The following is a 27,627-nucleotide window of genomic DNA, read 5'->3' on the forward strand; positions in this document are numbered from 1 at the left end:
TCATTTTCATCCTCTCAGCATACTATCAGTGGTTTTTATTTTTGTATTTTTTTTTTTTACACTTTTCTCTACTTTCTTTACTTACTTTTCACTTTTACTGCTTGAGCCATAAAAGATGCCACAATAGTTAACCGTACAATTCTGAGAAGTTATTTTACAAGGCCTGCGATTTTCTGAACCTTAAACTTTGGTTAGTTTTCAGCTCTGGGATCTATTTCTTTCATTTTGGGTTCACAGAAAAGTGCAGACATTTTACACGTGCTGTTTATTTTAAAGTATTTATTTCACCTGAACATATCCGTGTGTGTGTGTGTGTGTGTCAGAGTATCATTAAAGCCCTTAATAGCTCTAAATAGCAAGCAGTTATTACCTCAGTTACCTTAATTCAGCTAGCTGCTTTTTCTTAGATGGTAAAGGAAGAAACCTTGAGAGGAACCAGACTCAAAGGGGGAACCTCATCCTCATTTGGGTGACACTGGACAGGAAATAGTCATTTTTAATAATGTGGAAACTGGAAAACATGGAAAAAACCCGCATGGGGTAGACCCAAGCTCTAGGGCTGAACCAAGGACAATGGAGTTGTGAGAGAGCCATCATTTCACCCCTGTAAGAATTGTTAATACAAAGAGAACGTGTAGAATGTTTGTGTCCATTTGTATAACGTTACAGGTTATGTACACCAGAAGATACAGTACCAGAGCTGCACAAATCAACAGACTTCACCCACCCTGGTAACTCTTTATGTTCAGCCTGTTGCAGTTAAGCGAAGTGTGTCTGCCTTCTGATAGTAAAACCGAGAGCATAGAAGAAGCCATCAGACTCCTCGACGCAGACCGGTCCATCATACATCATCCTTAGGTCTCCATAAAAACACTACACGGTCACTGTTACCACATGTAACACACCTGTACATTTGATACGTTACTTTACATTCTGTAAAGTCTGTACAGTATAATAATGTAACTGCATTTAACTTGTACCATATCATTACTTATAATGATATAATTATTGTAACAACTCTTACTTCTTATTATTTGGGGCAAGTCATGGCCTAATGGTTAGAGAGTCTGACTCGTAATCCTAAGGTTTTGGGTTCGAGTCTCGGGCCGGCCACGACTGAGGTGCCCCTGAGCAAGACACCGACCCCCCCGACTGCTCCCCGGATGCCGCAGCATATATGGCTGCCCACTGCTCCGGGTTTGTGTTCATGGTGTGTGTGTGTGTGTGTGTGTTCACTGCTGTGTGTGTGCACTTTGGATGGGTCAAATTCAGAGAACGAATTCTGAGTATGGGTCACCGTACTTAGCCGTATGTCACGTCACTTTTTATTCATTCTTTCAATCGTTTTCTTTTTCAAAAATATTACTTCTTAAATAATTAATTAATTGATTGATTGATTTTAAAAAAATGAAAAAAAAAATCTTAATCATGAAAATATGAGTTGTATACTGTGTGTAACAGAAACTTGACATGTCGTTAAGGCATTCGGCCAAAGCCAAGCCAGGGCAAAAAGGGACTGCCGGAAGGCGGGGAGGGGTAAAAAAAAAAAGGTGTGGGTGAGAGAGGGGGAGAAGTACGACTACTGATTAGAAGGTCATGAATTCGAATGCCAAGTCCACCAAGCTGTCACTGTTGGGCCCCTGAGTAAGGCCCTTAACCCTCAATTGCTCAGTTGTATAAATTGAAATAAATTGTAAGTCACTTTGGATAAAGGTGTCTGCTAAATACCAGAAATGTAAATGATTGATAATTCAGTATTTGAAGTGTTTTACACGGATCAGTATTACAGATGTGATGAGTTGAATGAACTAATAAGATTTATGACTATCCGAATCCACAGGGTCTGTCCTGAATTACACTGCAACTCTTCACAGCACACGGTCTCTATTCATCCCTTTATCAATATATATAAGTGCACTGCATAGTGTGTTAGGTAATGATTTCTGCAGCCATTCTAGTGTTCTGGATGTCCAGTGGGAATTTCGGCTTCTGTGTTTTCCCCGTTTTCCCCTCCCGGTGCCATGGAGACTGTAACGCAGGCGGGGCCACTGACGCGCTGCCGTGGTGTCACGTGACGCGCTCGGGAACCAGCAGCGGCTGCATCAACGAGCTCCAGTTTCCCCCTTCAGCCGGAGCTTAAAAGTGTCGGGCTCTGTTATTTATAATATTTCTTTCAAAAGGAAATCATATTTGGGTGGTTTTGCAGCCTGCATGCTGCAGCACTGGAGCATCAATACTGGAAGAAAAGACCGAAGTCTGAACCTGAAGCACCCTCTCCTCTCCACCCATCTCCAAGCATCTCCAAACAGTACAGAAACGAGATCTTGAAGAAAGAAGAAGAAGAAAAAAAATCAGAGGTGTCGACTGGGTCTCGTCTGCAATCCACTCCGAGACAGTAACACAATCGGGGACGTGCATGCTTGCTTGCTTTTGTGCAGTTTGACACCAAGTTAAGCTTTGGGAGAAATGAAAACCAAGCACATTTTTGTTAAAGGATCGTGCAACATGCGAAGATAAACTTCAGACGCATCTGTACACTCTTGTTTTTTTTTTTTTTACGCGTTTATGGATGTAAGAGAAGAGATGCGCACAGAGGTTTTTTGGGCGGATTAATACCAGGGCCTTTTCCTCCCTCCTCTCTCCTGACTGATGCTTGCTGAATGGGCTGCTCTGTCGGATGCTGTAGCTGTACCTCATCCTGATGCAACCTCGTGGCTGGGAATACACTGCGCGTTGTGATGCTCCTTCTGCATGCCCAGTCTGATACCGAGTCTCATTCCTGCGGTCAGACCTGTGCGTTTCTACAATGGCCCGTTTCGAAGACGACCTGCCGGTCCGGTATGCAGGCGGCTCTCCGTCGGCTGCGGGCCGAGTGCCGAGCAGGCAGCAGGGCCCCCCGGGTGCCCCCAGGGTCTACAAACAGACCATGGCCCAGCGAGCCCGTACCATGGCCATCTACAACCCCATCCCTGTCAAACAGAACTGCCTCACAGTCAACCGCTCTCTCTTCATCTTCAGCGAGGATAACGTGATTCGGAAGTACGCCAAGAGAGTCACCGAGTGGCCATATCCTTTACGCGCGTCCTTTTACGCATGTCGCATGGCTCTTATATGAACACGTGTAAATAACCAAAAACGCAATATTTTGTTTGTTTGATTATTTATACTCTTTTATCTTTAACACGTGTGTGTGTGTGTGGGGGGGGATTATAGAAACCTACAGGTGAACAAAAAAAAGAGGAATAAATTAGAAAAATAATAGGTTTTGATAAAGATTTTATGTAGAATGTAGAATCAATCAGATTGTCCTGAGTGATTAAGGCTTTGGGCTACTGATCAGCAAGTCGTAGGTCCACAACCCAGCACCACTGATCTATCGCTATTGAGTCTTCTTCACTACTTGGTTGCAAGTCACAGGCTGATTGGCTGTCCAGTCCCTTGAGAAAAACTTCTTTCTAAGAGATTAGAAGTGCTAAAAAATCAAGTTCAAGAGTAAAAAGTGACCACCTGGAATGATAATGATTCTTGGAACATTAGATTCTTAAAAAATTTTCACAAAGAATTATTTGCGAAACGTTGCTCTGTACACTGGTAAGGGATTTAAAACCAGTGACGTTCCAGGGTTTTCTTTTAGAAAAAAAGTCATAGCATCACCTAGTTAATGACATCAAAATGACAATAGAACATCAGATTGTTTCTTGGCATAAAAAGAATTACTGTATAATGACATTATAGCATATAATTGCTCTCTGCACGGCTCTGTAATTAATACCTGCATCATATCAACACAACCTAGATGTGATTCATTACATCTGCATGAATAGCATAGAAGTAATAGACGTGGGTGGATTTCGGGTGAAGAGGGATATTTCAAAAGTGACCACACCCCGAATGTTTCAAAACCCTTTTTACAAATAGCAAGAGAAGAAGCAGTAGGAAAGAAGAAGGAATGAAAAGCCCAGGGTAGACACAAGCGTGAGCTGACAGTGTAGATTACACTGGATTAAGTGGAAAAAGAAAGGGTTCGAGTAGATCAGTGGAAGTAGCAGGGCATTTCTCTTCGACCGAGCGCAGATGGATATGCCGAGCACCTTCTTTTGTAGCTTAACACATCAGACAAACGAGAGCTAAATGCAACACAAGGTTCCTCTCCTGCTCCTGTCCTCTGCATAATCCTTTTCCAAGTACGTCTCCATATTCCTTCTCCAGCTGATGCACTATTGATCCTTTAGGATGCTGCGAACCTCCCGGTCGCTCCTAGCAACCAGAGCAGCTCTTGCATTAGGCTGTCCAAATTACCCGCTCACATTTCCCCATGGGAACAGCAGCAATGAGTGCCTAAAATGCAGCTATTAATCGCACCAAGACATCGCTACCACTCTCTACCCTGCTGCTGGGCCGAGTTTCACACAGGAAGAGACAACAGCTCGTCAACCTGCAGCATTTTATACAACTCTAAAGAAGACTGGACGGGAATCAGTAGTGTGGCTTATGTATGATTCAGTAAAATGGTCTTGAGGAACTTCATATTTAAAATATTTTTTTTTAAAGATTCACAATCTCTTATGTAATCCTTTGTCTGCATTTCCAATCTGGAGCTTTCCAAGGTGTTGAAATTGACGCTCGTTCCATGTGGCCAGAAATGCAAGGAAGTTGCGAGCAATTGGCCAATAAAAAACAAATCTGGAACCATTTTTATCGTGGGTGGCACACAAGCAATTCACATGGCCACATCTTTAGTGCTCATGCTCAGTAATGTAGGCTAGTCACAATTTTTTACTTTATTAGGAATATTATATAATAGTGAGATTTTTAGACGTTCTTATTCAAATATTTGCATTAAGATAAAAGTTGTTCAGGCATACTTCTCACTTCTCACATTAAAAATAATAAAAAAATTAAAGGGGTGGGTTCGGCGCTCATACCTTTAAAATATTCCTATATTCATATGAAATGATCTTGTTATAATGTATTATATTAATAGTATAATAATAGAATTATAATATTAATTATAGCATTAAAATACGTTTTAAAATTAAAATTTGATTAAAAAACAGCAAAAAAAGGTGATAATATTATAAATGATAATATTAAATATTGTATATTTTTACAATATTAGGTTTTGTTGATCTTTTGCTGAAACAAAAAACAAAACAAAATTTTAAAAAAGCACAAAAATCGAGTACAATTGTGCTAATCTTAAATATTAATTTTATAAATCAAAAAATCAACAAATAAACGAATAAATTAGTAAAAAAAAATTAAATATATGAAAAAAAACTGACAACTATCAGTATACATAATTTCACCACAGCTAAAAAAAATGTACTGACTCTAGTGGATTTCTCAGCCTTTATTCTTTAAGTATAAGAAGAATATCTAATGATGCTGTATTTAAAAATAGATTTTAACATCTAATCAAGTACAATGTAACAGCTGAGTTTTAGAAGCACTCACAGATGATGCTAGCTATAAGATGGATCATAAAATTATATTATAACATTGTGTTATAAGTCTCACATTGTCATATTTTCCATCCCTTCCATAGACACTGGTGTGGAATGACCAAAGACGACCATTAAAACAGTCAGCTCTCAATTCCTGTTGTCTAAGCCATGTCTAATGAGCGTGTGATAATAGCTGCAATGACACTGCAAGGCACATAACTGAGATAAAGCAGATATCCAATATATATCATCTGTGTAGAATAAAAATTATATAATAATGACCATCACACTGATCTACAATCACTACAACGCTTTTCCTTTTCCCAAAACTGCTTGCTACCTGCATGTGCATTCAAGTCATGTATTACGCTCTTGACTTTCTTACTCCATTTGAGTACATGATCCTCGCCACCATCATAGCCAACTGCATTGTCCTGGCTTTGGAGCAGCATTTACCTGCGGATGATAAAACCCCAATGTCCGAGCGCCTGGTGAGTGTCTCCGTGTTTCTCTATAAATGGTCTTTCTGACTTTGACTGACTTTTTTTTAACCATGTAGAACCAGATTAAATCATAACTAAACTCAAAACCTATCCTCTAATAGTTTCCATCAGTAGCTAACAATATGCCAAAAATTTGTACCCCCAAAACAGATCGAATTTTACCCGTTTTATTCACAAATGCTATCATTTGCTAGCAAAAACGGCTACAGTTTTAGCTAAGGATGCTAGAGAATTGGCTACTGTTTATAATTACACAGTATAAATTAGCTGGATGTGAGCTGAATTTCTAGCATACATAGCTAGTTTTAATTACAGCCTCAGGTTAGCATGCTTGCTAAAGACTTTATCTACATGTTTCCTAACGTTAGATATTTCAAGATTTGTCCTGACTACCGGTTTACAAAATATATAATTATGAGCTAGAACCGAATATTCTTAGCTAGTCTCTTAGTGAACCTTACTAAGTTCAGTGTAGATTCGCTAAAATAGCAAGCTTGGCTATCTCCTACTGTAGAGGTAATACAAAATAAAAAGGCATTGATAATAAATGTGTACCAGTTATTAATAAAAAGTTATTTTTTTCTTTACTAAACATCAAAAAGTCATAATGCCTAATTGATATATCTATAAAAAAAGGAAAGGTTATTAATGATCCAAGTCTCCTGCAGCAGTGCATGTCTGTGCCCCGGGTAAGACCTTTGAAATCTTCTTTTGTGAGCATCACCTCAGCAGGGTGTGTGTCTGTGTGTCATGTAGCTGCAAGGCTCTCCTCAGTGCTGCTTTGTAAATCGACCAGGATCAAACTCCCATTCATACCCCCTGTATTTTAATCCAAACCCTTCCCATTACCTTTGAAACTCTCCCACGACGTCACGACATTAAAAGCGGTAAATGTTCCTAGCCATGACGCTCAGGCGGGGGTCTCAGGCACCAAAGGCAAGGCAATTACGAAAACAAGATGCCACTTACTCAGTCGGTGGCCTTTCCAGTTGCTTCCGAGTTCACCTGATGGTTTATTATAAAGAACAAGATCAAAAGTAATGGCACCCTATGAAAATAAGATGAGTTACTGTTTGTCTAATGTAGCTGAGTCGCTGCAGTGGTTGAGCTACATTATTGGAAGATAATTTATGACTTATGCCATGTTTCGGAGTGAGACTTTCACCTCCGTGCCCTAATTTCAGCTCTTCAACTTTATAGAGTTTTATGGTTTCCGTTATAGAGTTGTGTGGGAATCAACTGTCACTTGATCATTTGTGAGTGAAAAAGAAAATGAAAATGTTTCCTGGAAAAAATTTATGTTTAGTTTTCCAGATTTTACTAAAAGGCTTAGAAATGAGGTCCAGTTTTAGTTATCACGATAAGATGGTTTTCTCAGAAATAGACTGTTTATCTGAACGTATTGTTGATTTTTCATTGTCATTTCATATAGGATGCCCTTAGTTTCTATAAAATCTTCTATTCTTCTATTTCACCTCTTGACTTTTCATTTCTTTCTCACAGGATGACACAGAGCCCTATTTTATTGGCATATTTTGCTTTGAGGCTGGGATTAAGATCATTGCACTTGGCTTTGCTTTTCATAAAGGCTCCTACCTCCGTAACGGCTGGAACGTGATGGATTTCGTCGTTGTGCTGACGGGGTGAGTCGACAGATTTTCTAACTTTATGCTCGATGATACAGTGACACAGTGCCATCCTAACACCATTGTGTCAGCACTTTGAAAAAGGACGCTCACGCAGCCTGTCACTGCTTACTTTTGCATGGAGAGATTACTCATTAAAGGAGCGGTGAGCAATCTCTAAAGCCTGCTGCTTCCTGTCAGGCAAAACTGAAAACATTAACAAGCCTTCGCTTTCCATGAAACTGACCATATTCTGTTCGGATGTGAAAAAAAAAAAAGGAGTTGGTAATGAAGATCTCTGTTTCTTCTGAGGGAATGAGCCGATTTTTCTCTCCAGAAAATTTAAACAAGCTTGAAAAACCTGGAACTAGCTGAATGTGTTGCAAGGCAATATTGTGAATAATAATAATATTTAAAAAAATTCTAACGTCTGAAAAATTATATATTATTAGAGGTCTTTGACTATTTTTAAAATGTCATCAAAACATCGAAGAACCTGCACAGAACCACTGCACCTTCCTTGTCTGCATAATGTGTATCAGCTCAATTCTGTACAAAATTTCTGAACAATAAAATTCTTTCTGCAGCCTGTAGGGTGTTGTTTCAGAGCAGAAAGAAGGGCAACTACAGTAGTGGAAGCAGGAACATTTTGCATCACATCCAGAGTGGTTGCTTGTGCAGACTGGGAAAGAGCAAAGTTAGCCCGTGTTAGCTGACGCAGCCCGGGGTTGTAGAGTCGTCCTGGGGGAGCGAGCAGTGACAAGATAGTCTTGCGTCAGAGCTCATCCCTGCATGGTTAAAGCCTCCACTTGGGAGGGTCCTGGCTCACTTTCACTAATGGCTGGCAGATTTATTCGGCCCGTCCACCAGGGTTTACATCATCCTGCCACCTCAGAGCAATAAACAGATTTAGCGGGAGCAGCGTCTGTTCTGGCGAAGGGAAAGGGCCATGTGCTGCAGGATACAGAAAAGCATCTTTCTTTGTATTATTTACCAAGCAGAAGAAGCTAGTGTAATATATTATGTAGCAACAGCTGAAGTGCAAAAGGTGGAAGATGGAGGTACAGTGGGAGGCGATGAGTCAATGCAGTTTTCACCTATTGATACACTTAAGAGGATGATATTGCAAAAAAAAAAAAAAAAACTCTTTGCCATGATACACAGTATGTACTTAATGACGCTAATGAACAAACTTATGACTTAAAACCAGAGTTGTGTTCGGTGATACACTCAGAAATGTGGGATCTTTTATTGCAATATCGATATGTGGATTTTGTATTAATAAATCAGGACCGACAGCCTGTCAGACGTCCGTCAGCGTGGCGTCGCACTGTTCGCAGCCCTTACTGTCTTAGCAGGAAGTGATGACTGGAGCAGGAGCTACACTTCTACAGTTAGTGATTCAGCAGTGTGGACAGGGGATTGATAACTACTGAGTAATTACCGTACGGTGGTGTGAAACACCGCCCTGCTTTCTGGCGCCACGTCCAAGTGAGATTATGATGGCTTCGTTGCAACAAAGATGACGGTAGTGATGACGGTGTTTGAAAGAAATTTCAGATCAGAACCCCATTAACAAAATCATAACATGTTTGTGTTATGCAGTGACATTTTGGTAAAAGAATGATATGATTGATTAGACAGCATTTTTTTTTTCCTTTCTTCTACGAGAGACAAATGGAGGCATTAAGTAACAGCGCTGTGTGGGCAAATCTCTGTGAGTTAAAGTAAAAGCTTTTGGAAATGTAACAAAGTGGGCACAGAATGTATCGTGACATGTCGTGCTGTTTTAAGACAATAAGTAATGACCGAGCGGTCTGACGGCCCAATAGTAGAAGATTATTTTCCAATAACTGCAGATTTTATTCTTCTTATACCACAGCAGTTTCCAACAATATGTATATACAAAGGATATGATGCTTTTTATCCGTTTATTGTTACGTTTAATGTTGTGCGAAAAATGTTCATTTCTTTTATCACTTGCGTTAAAGCAGCTATAAACTACTTTAGCTAGAAACAAACAGCGCTTGTCATGTTCTTGAGAAACTGGAAGTACACATTATTATGTGTCAGATAAACCAACAGCTTCTTTTCTGTTACTGTTACATCACTAACAATGGAGAAAAATAAAAAATACTAAATAAACATTCATCATAGAAATATCACCATATTGAGAAATACACACATCTATGTCAGTTTTATTATTTTAAATACAGTAATGTATTTTAACAGGTGTATTAACCGTTTTTCACGGTGGCTTAGTGGTTAGCACGTTCGCCTCACACCTCCAGGGTTGGGGGCTAACGTGTACAAGATCGCATTTCAGGATGTTTCTAAAGTTTTAGGATTTTTCCCCAAATCCTATTACTTATTACGCTAAAGTTTTCTATAGAGGAGGTAAAGATTGTGTGTGTGTGGAGTTTGCATGTTCTCCCCGTGCCTCGGGGGTTTCCTCCGGGTACTCTGGTTTCCTCCCCCTGGTCCAAAGACATGCATGGTAGGTTGATTGTCATCTCTGGAAAATTGTCCGTAGTGTGTGAGTGAATGAGAGTGTGTGCCCTGAGATGGGTTGTCACTCCGTCCAGGGTGTATCCTGCCTTGATGTCCGATGACGCCTGAGATAGGCACAGGCTCCCCGTGACCCGAGAAGTTCGGATAAGCGGTAGAAAATGAATGAATAAATGAATGAATGAATGAATGAATAGGTGTGAAAAAGTGTCTACTTTCATATGAGCTGCAAAATAAAACACACTGTGGACCGGGACATAAAGACATACGATGCTGAACATGGACACAAACAAACAGGCACAAATTTCATTTTTCTTGTCCTCTGGTAGACGTCACTACTACCGAGAGCTTCTTATATAGAAAATCAGTCAACACCGTGTGACCAATCAAATTTCCTGGGGTACAAAGTAAGTTATATAACCAAACCTTCTCACTATTTCAGCATCGTTTCTGTACATCAACATACATATCGACAGGACAGTGAGTATAAAACTTGTTCGGTTTGAAATTTATAATCAGCTAATGAAGTAATTAGCCATGCAGTGCAACAAGGAGCTAACACACAGCTCATTTAGTCATTCTCTGTGCTTTAATACTCCTCCAGAAAGATGTTTGCTAATGAGACAATAGGTCTGACTCGCTGTGCTCACACCCTGATCAATACAGTATTGAACCAAACCAGAGTGAAAGGATTCATGACACCACTTCTCTTATGGCTTTGCATTTCCACCAGCACTTTGCCTTTCTCTCTCTCTCTCTCTCTCTCTCTCTCTCTCTCTCTCTCTCTCTCTCTCTCTCTCTCTCTCTCTCTCTCTCTCCTTCTCTCACTCTCGCTCAATTTCTGGAAAAAAAATTAGCACAACTCAATTCATATTAAAAGACCGAAAGCTTGAGACTAGCATTCTTCTCACAGGATCAGTTTCCTTTCAATTCCTCTCTCCTGTTGAGGATGTAATGGGTGAAATAGAGGGAGGTGGAGGTGGAGGAAGTGGTGGAGATGGAGGTGGAGATGGAGGTGGTGTGGAGATACTGCGTAATTGATCAACGCTGGGGTTGATGTTGTTTTGAACAACAATTTCATGGTTTTGTGGATTGCTCCTAACGATGCTCCTACGTGCTCAGTCGTTTGTAGTTCATATAACAGAGGTGATGTTTCATCTGCATGAAGACTCTAATCGTGTGTGTGTGTGTTTGTGTGTGTGTGTGTGTGTGTGTGTGTGTGTGTGTGTGTGTGTGTGTGTGTGTGTAAGTGATTTTTATGACAGGTCAAAGACTTCTTAAAGGGCAAAAAATAAATATGAAAGATTACAGCTTACCTGCTACTTTTGCCAAATACAGCATCTAACCAAACACACAAAACAAAACAAAACAAAACAAAACACACAAACAAAACAAAACAAACAAACAAAACAAAACAAACAAACAAAACAAAACACACAAACAAAACAAAACAAACAAAACAAAACAAAACACACAAACAAAACAAAACAAAACAAAACACACAAACAAAACAAAACAAAACAAACAAAACAAAACAAAACAAAACAAAACAAAACACAAACAAAACAAAACAAAACAAAACAAAACAAAACAAAACAAAACAAAAAAACATGGCAACAAGCCTACAGTTACAATTGATAGTAAAACAGTTGGCAGGAAAGGCCAAAAATAATAGATAGTATTAAATAGATAGAAACAATCCAAATGCATAAAACAGAATAAAGTAATAATAGAATAGAATAGAATAGAATAGATAATAAATATGCAATTAAATGAAACCGTATAAGAAACTCAGTAATATCCATGTTTACTCAGCTTCCTGTAACGCCTTGTAGTACATCCTTTAGCATCCAACTCAATTTTTTTCCCTCAGACTCTCACACTGTGATTGACATATGATTTAGCCATGGACAGTTAAAAAAAATGTATTGGCACGACTCAATCCGGGCAATGATACAGCAATCTGTGGCTGGAAGCCAAGGTAGCAAAATTGGCTGAGCTCCCTGATTTGTAGTGGGATGACATTAATGTTGCCCTTCTGTCAAATCACTAGCCAATCGGGGCGTCCGCTGGTTCGTGTATGCGGAAGAGGGAAGAGTGCTGCGCTGCGCTGTGACGAAACATGAGCAGCAGTTTGAAAAGATGCGATGTCTGGCTAGAAGTGTTCTGCAGGAATCATTTCTCCTTCTCTATTCCCAGCTTGTAGCTGGCGGAGGACGGAAGAGAGCTGGCTAGTAGGTGGGAATTGGCAGGTTGAGCAAGTTGGAGAGAAAACGAGGAGGAAATGTTTGAGTGTATTTAGATATCCATAAAGATCCATCTAAAAATTTCCTAGTAAAAATGTTAATATCAGAACTCTATAATGTACAGAAAGCTATTCCACATCTTCTCCACTCTGATATTTTATCTTCTGCCTAATCTTTTGAACCTTGCATCTTTATTTTGATGGCTTTTTCTCTTCTAATTTCCAAGGTTGTTCCCTTCTGTCCATAAATCCACAGCAATCCATTAACTACACCTGAGCAGCTCTGTTTTAGTGCAGTGAGTAAAATCAGCCAAGGTTTTTTTTTGCCCTCTTATTTAAAATTCGTTAAGTTCAGATGGAGCGATTTGGACAGGTTCCTGCAAGAACTCGGTGAAAGAACATGCTGTGTTGATGAAGGCGGCGTAGTGCAAGCGGCACGATGTATTCTGCTGCCGCTCCTGCAGCCTTAGGAAACGAGCTGGAGCTTTACACACCATCTGTGGGAGCCTGCTGGAGGCTTTAGCTGCCACTTTTAACACTGTTTTGTGGTGTTAGGATGTGCTAGCCAAAAGAGACACGCTCTGAGGCTGTGACTTGGATGAACCTAGGAGGGGACTCTACACTAACCAGATGGACATGTTAAGTTTTTTTTTTAAATAGGAGAGCATGTGATGAGATTCATGAGCTCGAATTAGTGTAGTGTTTTGTAATGACTTTAACTATCGGCTCCTAAAGCTTCTGCTTCTTCAGTCCATATTTTCTGTTATGCTCTGTCATTTTTTCATGTGTAAAGGAAAGCGTTCTCTCAATACAGATCGTTATAGTGAAGTTGATACCAATGTTTGTAATTATGAGAGAGAGAGAGAGAGAGAGAGAGAGAGAGAGATAACTGTAGGACAGCAAGAGGTCCTACTAGTCGAATGGGTTAAATCACAGAGCTCATTTCTGCGTCACTGCTTGTGACTGTCCTAATCGAAACGCCGAGGCTTCCTGACCACTGCTCCACTAAACAGATTTTGCAGTAGTTGCACTTCCTAAAGCAATTTCCTAATCCCACTTTCTCCATCCCTTCTTTCTCTCTCTCAGTTCTTCCACTTTTTTCCTTTCCAATTTGTAGTCTTACAGTGTACTTTTGTGCCTCCCACAATGGCCCTTTACTTGTCAATACTATAGTGCGTGCGTGTGTGTGTGTGTGTGTGTGTGTGTTTTCCTTCATCTTTTTTCTGCAGCTGCAGCCGGAATAATACTGTCACACAGTTTGAGCTGGAAATGATGTAAAGTCACACAAGAGAGGAAGATGTGCGATACGTACAGTATGTGTGCTGATAATCATCCTGAGTCCTTTACAGCCAGAATAAGTTTGTAAAGAGAGAGAGAGAGAGAGAGAGAGAGAGAGAGGGAGTAGCGTTTATACTTGTGTGAGATCAGAAGTGTGTGTATAATGGAAAAGAGAAGAGAGAGAGAGAGAGAGAGAGAGACTTTAGAGCTCAGGGATTAGATGGAGTGAAGAGATGTGGGAATTGAATGATGGGGAATTTTGCATTCCACACAGGCGTGTAAAATGGGATTCCCTGCCACTTCACCTGCCGAGGTTCACTCCTGGTGTTGAGTAGGACACACACTCAACCTCCATCCACTCAGCAGTATCCTGTATTGTCTTATACACATTACATTTCTATTTTGGGACATAAGGATGAAAAACTGACTATTACACTTGTTGAACATCCAGTTACTTATTTTACTCTTTTAATAACATGCCCTTTTTCTGGGAAGCTTTTCCACCTGATTCTGTAGCATGGCTGTGGGGATTTGTGTTCAGCTACAAGAGCCTCCGTGATCAGACACTGATGTTAGATGAGGAGGTCTGGGGTTCAGTCAGTGTCCAAGTTCATCCCAATGGGGTTCAGTGGTGTTGAGTCAGAGTCAGGGCTTTTCAGTGGAAATCTCGAGTTCTTCCACTCCAACCTTCTCATAACTTATCTTCAAGTTTGTTTTTTTTGTGCACAGGGGCATTGTCATACTGAAACAGTGCTTGAACCTCTTAGATCCAGTGAAGGGAAACTGTGAATCTACAGCATATAGGGGTTTTTTACACCTGGTCACTTCATGTATCTTCTGTGATCAGATAGCTATCCGATGGTAAAAAGTCCAGGTGTAAATGCCCTCCGAAACGGTTTCGAGACGGATATAAATCTGATCGCTCAAACCCCTTCAGAAGGTGGTCTGGGACGCATTTCAGATGAAACTGGACAGGTGTAAATGCATGTGGTTGTTCAAGCCACATACGTCAGCGCTATACTCCTCCCAAACGGAAGTACGTCACTCGCAGGTGACTCGCGAGTCGTGCATCGCGCCAGAAACAAACATGTTTTCCCACCAGCGCTGGCGCCAATCTTTCACCCAGGTGTCTCGTTGGGTCTTAAAATGCACTGCTGCCGCCAGCGAAAATGCGGCAAACAGTAAATGCTGTTTTTGTAGCAACCACATACACCAAAGTGTGTTCCATTTCAATTACCCCAGAAATGAGGTAAAATATATTTGCATATTGGGCGGGAGTAGAAAGATCGGATCGATATCCGATTTGCCGAGACGCATTTATGTGGCCTGATGTAAATGGAACAGTTTTAACAAATCAGATAGCTATCGGATCAGAGACAACACATGAAGTGACCGGGTGTAAAAAGGCCCATAGATATCCCATACAAACATTTTTGTGGCAACAGATTGAGCAGGAACCACATATCGGGGTGATGTTCAGGTGTTCACAAAGCAGCATTGCCTTGGATCCAGACTCACTTGAATCCAGACTATTGAATCACAGTGGATTTCTGTTTATCTCATATCATAACATGTGCTGTGGACTCTACAAAAACACACAAAGTGTGTACTTTTCTTACTGAAAAAAAGAACGTTCACATTCATTCGTGGCACAATTCAAGTGCATCCAAACTTACACCACCTCCCAAAGGTTTGGTCCTGTTGTGCGCTTCCTGGTCCACAAAAATCTTTCTGTGCTCTGATTCAGAAAGCCTCAGTAGTGGGGGTTATAATTTTCACAGAACACATTGCTTCTGTCTTTCACTAAAATTATGACCAAAACTTATCCTGAGGGACAGTTTGCTGAGTCGGTTAAAATGAAATGTCAGTAGGTAGATATTCACTGGAAGTTATCTGTATTCAGACAGTTGTGCAGGAGCTTATCTACATTCTCTAACTGGCTCATTCAGATTATTGAAATTACCTGAGTGCTGTTCAAGCCTCTCAGGGCAGGAGGTTTTCTACAGCATCGAGACCCTCTTTAAAACAACTACCAGCAATTAATCGTGGAAAACATGGGCTAGAAAAGAAAAGAAAAGTGTACAGATCTGAAGTCATTATAAAAATAAAAATACTGTACGTTATTATGCAGTTAAGAAGGAAACAGACTAGCTGTTGAAAAATAGTCTAAATGATAGATGTTATTAATGATGCTGTAGTTGGTAAATAAGGACATTAAGGTTTTGAAGCAATGTGTTATGTTCTTTGAGCAGCTGAGAAAGTGAGATTTAAATATAACTAATTATTTTTAATACAGCTCATACAGAGATACAGCTACGTTTAACGTACGGACATAGCCTTTATTTATTTTTTCCAATTATTTTATCCGAACTTCTCGGGTCACGGGGAGCCTGTGCCTATCTCAGGCGTCATCGGGCAGCAAGGCAGGATACACCCTGGACGGAGTGCCAACCCATCACAGGGCACACACACACTCTCATTCACTCACACACTCACACACTACGGACAATTTTCCAGAGATGTCAATCAACCTACCATGCATGTCTTTGGACCGGGGGAGGAAACCTGAGTACCCGGAGGAAACCCCTGAGGCAAGGGGAGAACATGCAAACTCCACACACACACAATCTTTACCTCCTCTATAGAAAACTTTAGCGTAATAAGTAATAGGATTTGGGGAAAAATCCTAAAACTTTAGAAACATCCTGAAATGCGATCTTGTACACGTTAGCATTAACAAGTTCGTGACTGTAGCAACCCACACACTGTCCTGAATGTAGGTGGCGCTGCTTCACCACCACGTCTCCGCCTCCGTCGTCTCGATAGGGACGCGATCATTTTCCGAGTGAACCCAAGTGTGAGTCAGCTCAACTGAAGGAAGGCTGTGATATACTGTATATTTTGGCTTGCAGGTGGTGTTCGTTGAATTGTGTGTGCTGTTGAACTGAGATGCGGGATGCCAAAAGAGCATCGATGGATCGAGACGGATTGTAGCAGAACTGTGGAATATTTTGTGCTCTCTTCAAGTGATTTATTGATCCTGATCATGTCTGAGGGACGGAAACACTGTGTGTGAAGCGGGGATACGCACCAGGGTATTTCAGGGCAATTATGCATATAGTCTCACCTGTGGGTAATTTTGCATAGCCTCTCTGTCTCTTGCCAATTATATTTTATTGAGACAATTCACATTGTCTCAAAGCAGCTTTACATAAGTATAGAAACAGAATAAAAAAAAGATTTAAGTTTAAAGTTTAAAATTAAGTTACCATTAATCTCTAACATATATCCCTAATGATCAAGCCAGAGGCGAAGGTGATGAGGAAAAACTCCCTGAGATGATATGAGGAAGAAGGGAACCTCAGAAGGGAACCTCATCCTCATTTCGGTGACACTGGATAGGAAATAATGTAAGCGTAAATAATTGTCTCTTCTACAAGCGTTTGTCGTTGAGTGGAATTAAGCAGCCAAGAGCTCCTGAGGAACTATTCTGAGGTCAGCATATTTTTGGAGTTCATCACAAGACCCAACACGAATTCCTTCGTGCCGAAGTCTTCAAATGATCGCTGATGAAGAATCGATCATTAAGCTGACTGACGCAACAGTGGTTTCAAATATAGCGTCTCATCTGATGCCAGCATCTAAAGCAGGTGTCATTACTTTGCTGTCAAATTTTTTCCTAAGTGATGGCAGTAGCAACTTTTTTCTTCTAGCATCACTGTACAGAAAGTTTAAAGATAAATGATAAACAATAAATGCTTCTACTTAGCTGCTTTCCTAATGAGAATGTCCCTGACATTCCAGGCTAATGATCTGTAGCGTGATCAGGCGCAGGCCGCGGTGCTAGAAAAATTGCCAGAGTTTAGCCGGTAATTAAAGGCTTCTTGTTTTTCACACAGCCCTTTTCACACAGCATTATTCCCTAGCTTTAATTTAATCTTGGCCTAAAATAAAGATAGCTGTTATTAAATTATTGCATAACTTCAAGCAAGGCCACCAGACACAAAATCACATTATCATGAGGTTTTGAATTGTTTACTGAGTGTGTGAATAAATCTCGAGTTTTTCCAGTAAGCAGCTCACAATCTGTGCCTAATGGCTTAGGAGCAACTGCACATGACTAAATGCAGTGGGGGCTGTGCACAGTCATAAACAACCAGGAGAACAAATAGATAATGGGAGTTGAGATGAAGGCTTCATTTGATACTTTAGGCAAATGCTTATGCTTGCTGATTTAGATATTCAGTGAACAGGATTCATCATGTCGTATCATATCATGGGGGACGTGGTACCCTAGTTGTTGGACTACCAATCGGAAGGTTGTGAGTTCGATTCCTACGTCCACCAAGCTTGCACTCCTGGGCCCCTGAGCGAGGCCCTTAACACTCAACTGCTCAGTTGTATAAAAATGGGATAAAATGTAAGTCGCTCTATAAGGACATCTGTAAATATCATATTGTATCGTATCGTGTTGTTTTATATCATATCGAATCGGATTATATCGTGTATCGTCGTGTATATCACATCGCATTGCGTCGCATCGCATCGTATCATATCGTATCGCATCGTATTATGTCATATTGTGCATCATATCGTCTCATATTGTATCCTATCATATCGCATCGTCGTGTAAGAAATATAGTACAAAAGGTTTCAAGATTAATATTAGACTTATATCTAAATGTATTAGTATTTCTCTTTAATGAGCATGTCTGAGGCGACTGTGGCAAAGAAAAACTCCCTTAGATGGAAGATGGAGAAAACCTTGAGAGTAACCAGACTCAAAAGGCAACTTCATCCTCATTTGGGTGACACTGAAGGGTGTGATTATGTGAATAATCCACTTATGTGAAGTGTTATAAACACCAGAGTGTGTTCTTATGAATGATGTCCTTTCTACAGTCGTATACAGTCCGACAATTGTGTATCGAATCGTAGGTTGTTGTCCTCAAAGACCAAATGTAGTACATGGACTCTTCATGAAACAAAACACATCTGGAGCTGGTACTGTACATCTCTAGATGCCTCGAGATGGGCAGCAGAAGACGAGCAACTAGATATTTTAGTTTTATTACCCAAATTCCTTATTCGATGCTGCTTTATTTTCAGTCATGTCAAAACCTTAGAACAGTTTGTAAGGACACGAGCCTTCTCTATGTTCAGTGAATTATGCATAAGAAGAAGACTGTTCTGACCTCATATCAAAATTTTATACAACAGTTAGTTCCGATCCACGAATTTGATTGGTTCAGTGTGAAGAGTGATTAAATTGAGTATAATCACAGTGGGATGTTTCAGTGTTTGTGTCGCGCCTCTTGTCTTTCCAGTTACTAAACTGTTACTACAGTATTGTTAGCACAAGGCAAACGGATGGCAAACTAACATGAGCTAGCTATCCTTTCTCCAGATATGCTATAAAGTGAGCGTGGATTCTTCAGGATCTATTTTCTAGCTTAGTGAAAAGAAACAGAACACTTAGCTGTAATATGTTACTTAATATTCATTTCTTTGTTTAAGTGTATTGTAAGTGTACATGATGTAGGCATGCTGGTTGTTCTTGTTCAGTGTTCTTACTGTTGGAGAAATTACTTTACCTCTGATTTGGTTTCCTCTCTGGTTAGGATTTTGTTTATGATACCTGGTCATATTATTTGATTTTTATCTTAAGATTAAAGAATGATGCACGGAAGGAAGGAAGGAAGGGAGGGAGGGAGGGAGGGAGAGAGGGAGGGAAGATGGAAGGAAGGAAGGACAGAAGTAAGAAAGAAAGAAAGAAAGAAAGAAAGAAAGAAAGAAAGAAAGAAAGAAAGAAAGAAAGAAAGAAAGAAAGGAAGGAAGAAAGAAAGAAAGAAAGAAAGAAAGAAAGGAAGGAAGAAAGAAAGAAAGAAAGAAAGTAAAGAAGGAAGTAAGGAAGTAAGGAAAGAAAGAAAGAAACAAAGAAAGAAACAAAGAAAGAAACAAAGAAAGAAGGAAGGAAGAGGTAAAGAAGGAAGGAAGGAAGGAAGGAAGGGAGGGAGGGAAGATGGAAGGAAGGAAGGACAAAAGGGAAGGATGGATGGAAGGAAGAAAGAAAGAAAGGAAGGAAGGAATGGAGAAAGGGAGGGAAGAAGTAAAGAAGGAAGGAAGGAAGGAAGGAAGGAAGGAAGGAAGGAAGGGAAATTCATCAATCATTGAAGGAGCTTCTTGGGTTCATGTGTTGGTCAGTTTCCTGGTTTTTGAATATTCAGGCTACATACAGTAACATTACCTGTGAATTACGCTTAGGACGATACAACAAGCCAAGTTGCATTCTTACTTTATCTTTCTCGGTATGTATGTTTAATATGCTGTGGCAACATGCCAGCTCTCAGAAGAGAAATAAAGAAAAGAAAATGTAATGGAAACCATTTGACCTCGGGATCTATCACTATGGCTTCAGTAATTAACATGGCAGTGCAGGTCGATCCAATTAAAGTTCAAATAGTTTAGACATTTTCTAGGCAAATAAATGATCGTGAGAAAATAATGTGTTTATATTTTATTTAATGTGAAGACATATACAGTATGTCATGTGGAGACACACATTGTAGTTAATACAAACCCTAGGAAAGGTGTTTACATGAAACATGCTCTGATAGGATGAACTCATCTGCCTGTCTTTTAATAATTACACTGCTTCTTTTGTTGGGAAACATATTAGATACAAAAAAAAAATTAATCAAATGACATTAAATAGTACAATGCAAAATCCCAAGGTAAAACCTCCAGTTTGATGGAAAGCAGGATAATAGGCAGATCATAAATAAAGTTATATTCAGTATTCATCATGTCAAACTTAGACATTTCACAGTTCTATTTACTTTATTTTATTTTATTTTATTTTATTTTTACAAAGGACCTTTTATAACATTTAATTCATGTTCATCCCACAACATTTCGTCATACTCAGTACAACAGTGGCTACAGAAGCAAGAAGGAAGGTTGGATAACATAGTCACATAATCCAAACAGGAGCTGTGTGAGCTTGGAGAATAGCATGTGAATAATACAAAAATTGGAGGTAGAGGTGGTGCGTATGGGCTTTCTATGAGTGGTATGAGTGGGGATAGGGGTCTAAACATGGGAGGTACATCTGTTGAGCATTGGCCTTTAAAAAATAGAACTACTTCTGTTAAGGATAAATCTCCCAACATGGGATGTAGTATAGGGGAGGATAAACCTCCAAACATGAAAGGTACTAGTGGTAAGGATAAACACCTCCAAACTTCTGAAGCACTAGGTTGAGGATAAGCCTCCACATAACTGAGTAACAAGAATTGAGGATAATTCTCCAAATGTCTGAGGTACTAGTGGGGAGAATACACCTCCAAACCTCTGAGGTACTAGTGTGTAGGATAGACTTTCAAAATGTCTGAGGTACTAGTGGGGAGAATACACCTCCAAACCTCTGAGGTACTAGTATGTAGGATAGACTTTTAAAATGTCTGAAAATGTCTGAGGTACTAGTGGGGAGAATAGACCTCCAAACCTCTGAGGTACTAGTATGTAGGATAGACTTTCAAAATGTCTGAGGTACTAGTGGAGAGAATAGACCTCCAAGCCTCTGAGGTACTAGTGGGGAGAATAGACCTTCAAATGTCTGAGGTACTAGTGGGGAGAATAGACCTCCAAACCTCTGAGGTAGTATATAGGATAGACCTTCAAATGTCTGAGGTACTAGTGGGGTACTAGTGTGTAGGATAGACTTTCAAAATGTCTGAGGTACTAGTGGGGAGAATACACCTCCAAACCTCTGAGGTACTAGTATGTAGGATAGACTTTTAAAATGTCTGAAAATGTCTGAGGTACTAGTGGGGAGAATAGACCTCCAAACCTCTGAGGTACTAGTATGTAGGATAGACTTTCAAAATGTCTGAGGTACTAGTGGGGAGAATAGACCTCCAAGCCTCTGAGGTACTAGTGGGGAGAATAGACCTTCAAATGTCTGAGGTACTAGTGGGGAGAATAGACCTCCAAACCTCTGAGGTAGTATATAGGATAGACCTTCAAATGTCTGAGGTACTAGTGGGGATAATACACCTCCAAACCTCTGAGGTACTAGTGTGTAGGATAGACTTTCAAAATGTCTGAGGTACTAGTGGGGAGAATACACCTCCAAACCTCTGAGGTACTAGTGGGGAGAATAGACTTTCAAAATGTCTGAGGTACTAGTGGGGAGAATACACCTCCAAACCTCTGAGGTACTAGTATGTAGGATAGACCTTCAAATGTCTGAGGTACTAGTGGGGAGAATACACTTCCAAACCTCTGAGGTACTAGTGGGGAGAATAGACCTTCAAATGTCTGAGGTACTAGTGGGGAGAATAGACCTTCAAATGTCTGAGGTACTAGTGGGGAGAATAGACCTCCAAACCTCTGAGGTACTAGTGGGGAGAATAGACCTTCAAATGTCTGAGGTACTAGTGGGGAGAATAGACCTTCAAATGTCTGAGGTACTAGTGGGGAGAATACACTTCCAAACCTCTGAGGTACTAGTGGGGAGAATAGACCTTCAAAAGTCTGAGGTACTAGTGGGGAGAATAGACCTTCAAATGTCTGAGGTACTAGTGGGGAGAATAGACCTCCAAACCTCTGAGGTACTAGTGGGGAGAATAGACCTTCAAATGTCTGAGGTACTAGTGGGGAGAATAGACCTCCAAACCTCTGAGGTACGTTTTACGGTAAGAGGTATTTGGTTAAATATTAACAAATTACGTAAAGGTTTGATTGTGTGGTTAGTAGGGCGGAGCCAATGGTTCAACACTTTATTGTAGTGTGTTGTCTTTCCAGTTTCTTTGTGACTCATTGCTTTTCTTTTATTAACCCAAATCATTAGTGCAATCCAAACAATGTAGATTCCTGCCTTGTGCCATGACTTCAGAAATAAATGACTCTGGTTGTCAGTTGGGGGGGAACGGTGGCTTAGTGGTTAGCACGCTTGCCTCACACCTCCAGGGTTGGGGGTTTGATTGTGTGTGTGGAGTTTGCATGTTCTCCCCGTGCCTCCGGGGTTTACTCCGGGTACTCTGGTTTCCTCCCCCGGTCCAAAGACATGCATGGTAGGTTGATTGGCATCTCTGGAAAATTGTCCATAGTGTGTGAGTGTGTGTGTGCCCTGCGATGGGTTGGCACTCCGTCCAGGGTGTATCCTGCCTCGATGCTCGATGACGCCTGAGATAGGCACAGGCTCCCCGTGACCCGAGAAGTTCGGATAAGCGGTAGAAGATGAGTGAGTGAGAGTGGTTGTCATTTGCCAAGGGGAGGAAAAAAACCCAAACCAAATGCAGGGATAACCAAACAAAACAGAAAAAAAAAAAATCACTAGAAGTGAACATTGAAAATGGAAACGAACATTGACAATACCAACTAAGCGACAGAGTACATAAATCACCGACAAAGAAAAAATTAGGATTTTGCAATGATCTCCGCTTGGATTTTGAAACAAACAAAAAAACAAACAAAAAAAAATTAAAAAAGAGAAATAACAGTAATTCAGAATGTGATTACTCAGGATTAAACATGGATTACTCAGCAATGGGAATCAAAATGGAGGAGATGTAGATGTAGGATCTAGTTATGGAAATGTAATGGTGGGTGATGGAAATACAGATGGAGAACATGGGGACCCATTCGTGTTAGGGTTTAATGGTGAATGTGCATAAACTAGCACTGGACATAGACGCGGTGGATTTAGGTAAAGAGACCCAAAGCTGGATAAATTCTCGGTTGTGGCAACACTATTCAGTATTTCCATAACATCCATCCACTTTTTATCCCACACACAATTCTGTTCCAGTCACCAGGTCCCATTCCACAGTTAGGTGGAATCCAAGTGCTGTGGAATGATTGGTTGGTTTCACATTACCCACTTTTACATTGTTGGCCTTCACCAATTGGGAGAGGTATTGTGTAGGTGTCAGCCTTCTGAAAACTCCAAGCCACATATATGCCAGGTCCCAGCATGCCTTGGGTGAAAGGGAAGAAACCAATGTATGATAATGACAGCAGGTTAGTGTTAGTATTGAATGCTTATCGACAATGTGTCTGTATACAGAACAGAGCATCAACACATTGCATACAGACCAAAATATGTGTGAATATTCTCAGTTCAATTTTTAAAGGCTATTTAGCTAGGAAATAAAACCTTTAGGTCGAGAGCAGGATGTCTATTTTATAATTCAAATGAGCAAATTAATATTTCAGTTTCTGTGCTCTGCTTGGACAGAAAAGTGGGAAAGCATTTGAATCCTGTTATTAGCATTTTCAGTATTCTTTTTGTAGGGTTTGTTGTGCCAGTTGCTGAGTGCTGCATTTTAATGCTTGTGTGAATAAATCTTGAAAGCATGAGATAGCGAAAGAGGAACTATATTACACTGTTATTGCTAATGGAAAGAAAAAATGTAGTTGTTCATCATAGAATTTGTCCAAACAGGTTGTTAGCTTGTTGAGAGCAGAAAAGAAGTGAGTTGTTTGAGTTTGGTACTGAATGTAAGGACACTGTAAAACAGAACGAACATTTTTATCACTGCATTCATTTGCATCAGGTGCTGTGCCTGTTTGGATGACAATGTCATATCAGGAAGCTTGCTGAGAGATGAACTACAGTATAATGGCATAACGGTATTAGGAGAAGGGCCAGAAAGGTCAGTAGGTGCCAAAAAATGTTATGCTTGACAGCAAGATAGCTGATAATCTTTTTTAATCATTTGTGTCACGACTCTGTCACATCTCCAACGGCTTCAGAATACAGAACTACAGAGACTGCATCAGGCTGTGTCTGAATATTCAATGAGGAAATGGATATTTCACTTGGAATTATTCTATTATACGGAAATAATCCCATACACAGTACCTGCTGAAGATTTCTGGCCACAGGCATTTTAGCATCATAGCATCAAGGAACTATTTTTGTTCTCCTTTTGCTGGAAAACGCTGTGAAACCTTTACTCTTCGACTGGATGCTTCATCTATATAAAACTAGACAGACAGTAATATGTGCTGATTAACACTGTACCCATATACAAAGTCTGGAATGTTGAATTTTTTAGCTATATACTGAGCTAGCGTGACTAGCAGAGAAATGCCGATTTAACAGGTAGTAAATGAGATATAAATCATTACCTTAAGTCCCCTAATTTATGTTAAAAATACAAGCTTGGGTTGACATGTGGCTGTTGTTCTTTTATGTCATCATCCTCAGATTTGTTAGAAAAGTGCTAATTAAACATTATTATGTAAAAATAAAAGGGAGTGTGTCACAGGAGCAGTTTCTTCTCTAATGTTAATTCTTGACAGGTTTGTAATAGATTCTTCAGGTCTGACTCATTATTAGACTTCATTTTCTTTTGACATGTTTAAACATAATGTTGATGTATATGTTAAACCGGACAGATTTTTCTCCTGGTTGTTAAATTATCTCATCATTTAGACAAGTAGGATTAAAAAGTAAATAGCTTTGACATAAAATCTGGTGTCTCGGATGCTAGAGCTACAGCTAGAGCTAGAGCTATTTGCCAAATAGCTAGAGCTATTTGCCAACCGTTATCTAGCTATTTATTTTTCCAGTGGTTTATTATGTGTTTAAGTTTCCTAATGCTGAAAATGACTAAGAAGATGGGTTTTTGAGATGATTATCTTTCCTCGGCATGTAGCACTCGAGGTGTTTTTGTACCATTCACTATGTAGATTGGAAATTATATCATTTTTCTTGAGGCATATTATCTGAAATGTCAGCATTTTATCAGAAGTATGTTTATCTTCCCTGGTAAAGATGAGTAGACTCAGAAGCATGCAGGTGGATGGATGCAGTGTTGTTGCCTCAGGGAAGCGATGCTGCTTTTTGCGTCATAGTAAACACACACCGGCGCATGGATTACTACGTCTTATCTCTGACATCTCGTCTTATATTTATGCAGCACACAAGTACTTGCTCCCATCTCCTCGGTGATGGCTCTGGACAGATGCTTTCTTATCTTATGTCTTTTGTTTCTTTTTTGACTCAATGACAATGCCGAAATGCTCCAGTTGGGAGATCACTCACTGTCAATGCAGACAGAATATAGTAGTTTTACCTTCACTGCTTGAAAAACAGCTGTAAACCGATGAAACGCTTCACTTACAGTAGCTTGCTTTATCTTTGCTGTGATTTATGTAGCGCTTAAACGTGTCAGTCTTTAATTCAGAGACATACTGTAGGACATGGGTATTTCCTTAATTCTGTCATTCATGGTAAATGTTTGTTGAGGTTTGAGATTGAGTCGGGTGGTAAATGAATTTGCTACAGGACTTAACTTATTAGATCACATAGACTTTCACAGACTTTCACATGCATCCTCTGTAAAGAAGTCCTCTTTTTACTTATTAGTCGATCTGTTAAGTGTCAGCACATTCTGCCGAGTTTTAAAGACATTACTTAATCTTTCGCTCATCGCCTATGTGATTTGCTGCTGTTAACTTTAATATATTGATGAAATAATATACGGAGTAACCAATTCTGCCTGAGAGCGATCTGTATATTCATTTGTTGTGATGCGTTTCACTCGACCGCTTTCTCTCATCGCTCTTATTTCTCTATGTTGTATTCCGACGAGGGCATCGGATCCGCCTCTGTTTCTATGGCGATGAATCCCCTTGTCTCTTGCGAGCATACCCGTGTGCGCTAAACACCGACGCTGGAAAATCCCTCTGTTCCACTCAGCTGTGTCAACACACACTTTTAAATGAACACAGAAATAAAAAAAGAAAAAGAAAACCAGAGAGAATTAAGTAATGAGTGTGATGTCATGGATTTGTTGATTTAACTGTTACACAAGGCCTTATTATCACTCATCATGAGGTACAAAAAGCAAGATGCCTTAAAATGACATTTTAGTGCCATGTTTAGTGTCATGTATATATGCCCTGATACAATGTACAGTTAACAGCAGAAATATTAGCCCCCTAGATGGGTGTTGTTTTACAGCCAGGAGCGTTTGTGATGGCTATTCTTGTAATCATGATGATATTTTAGCACAAAATCTTCTTTCCTTTTCCTGAAGTCTATAGTAATACTGTAGTCGATAGTATTCTGAATCAACTTAAGAAAGCGTTATGCTTGAATAAATTTTGCACAAAATAAAATTTGCATTACTGTGCATGTAAGAATCAAAGTATCGCTCAATACACGCAATAATAAATTTGATATTTCATTTTTTAATACAAATGTTTTAGATTACAATCTGTTCCATCATCACCATCATCATCATCACCATCATGGTCATCATCATTGTCATCAGTTTGTAATTTTTAGAACCCTGGCCTGTCTGTTAAGTGAATTGTGAATTGCAGTTACATATTTTGGGACAATTCCTCCCAAAATATGTCTTCCAAGTAAAATATACAGATCCTAACAACTCATTTCTCTGGAGTTAATTTCTAAGCCAAATAAAATATGCATTAATGCTTAAAATAGTGAAACTGTAATGTTATATTGTGACTTAAAGCTCTTAAGGGTATTACATGTGTGAAGAAGGAATACTGTGAAGAAGGATGAATGCGTGTAGGCTCAGCATGATTTTCAGCATGATAACGTTCTTTAAACGTTAAAAGCGTTTAAAGAGTCCCATCTATACAGTATTTATAAATCTATCTAACAGGCTCAAAACGATAATGAACACAAACTATAATACTATAAAATACCCACAGTTTAGTAACACACAAATACAATTGATCAGATTTATGATTACACACTAACACAAATGGATATTGGCTAATAAGCTAAACACAGTACAGGTGAACACAATATGGCAGCAAAACAATGACCTGACAGGGTGAAGACAAACACAAGCACTGTGACACAAATAATTATTAAACATCTAACATAACAAAAACATTTTAATAACATAAAGTGCACTCTTAAAACATTTCATTTCAACCAACTACAAATAAAAAAGTCTAAGACACTTTGATACTTTCAGTTCTCGCTGCATGAAATATGGAGCAGGATTATGTACTTTGTCCCTTGA

At 39.7% G+C, this 27,627-nt stretch overlaps 1 protein-coding gene across 19 annotated transcripts in view; it reads left to right on the forward strand.

Moving 5' to 3' along the window:
• Nucleotides 1-2,067: 2,067 nt before the first annotated feature.
• Nucleotides 2,068-27,627, forward strand: part of cacna1ba (calcium channel, voltage-dependent, N type, alpha 1B subunit, a) — a 129,602-nt gene continuing 104,042 nt past the window's right edge. For 17 of the 19 annotated variants that reach the window (XM_047818816.1, XM_047818815.1, XM_047818819.1 and 14 more), the window contains exons 1-3: nucleotides 2,069-3,066; nucleotides 5,833-5,938; nucleotides 7,454-7,593. In XM_047818816.1, coding sequence (XP_047674772.1) covers nucleotides 2,807-3,066; nucleotides 5,833-5,938; nucleotides 7,454-7,593 — 506 coding nt within the window. In that variant the 5' untranslated portion in view covers nucleotides 2,069-2,806. Of the gene's footprint in view, nucleotides 3,067-5,832; nucleotides 5,939-7,453; nucleotides 7,594-27,627 lie in introns of all 19 variants that reach the window. The other 2 variants (XM_047818817.1, XM_047818820.1) reach the window with 1 other exon arrangement.

The sequence above is a fragment of the Tachysurus fulvidraco genome, chromosome 9, assembly GCF_022655615.1.
Source record: "Tachysurus fulvidraco isolate hzauxx_2018 chromosome 9, HZAU_PFXX_2.0, whole genome shotgun sequence".
In the NCBI taxonomy this organism is placed as follows: Eukaryota; Metazoa; Chordata; class Actinopteri; order Siluriformes; family Bagridae; genus Tachysurus; species Tachysurus fulvidraco.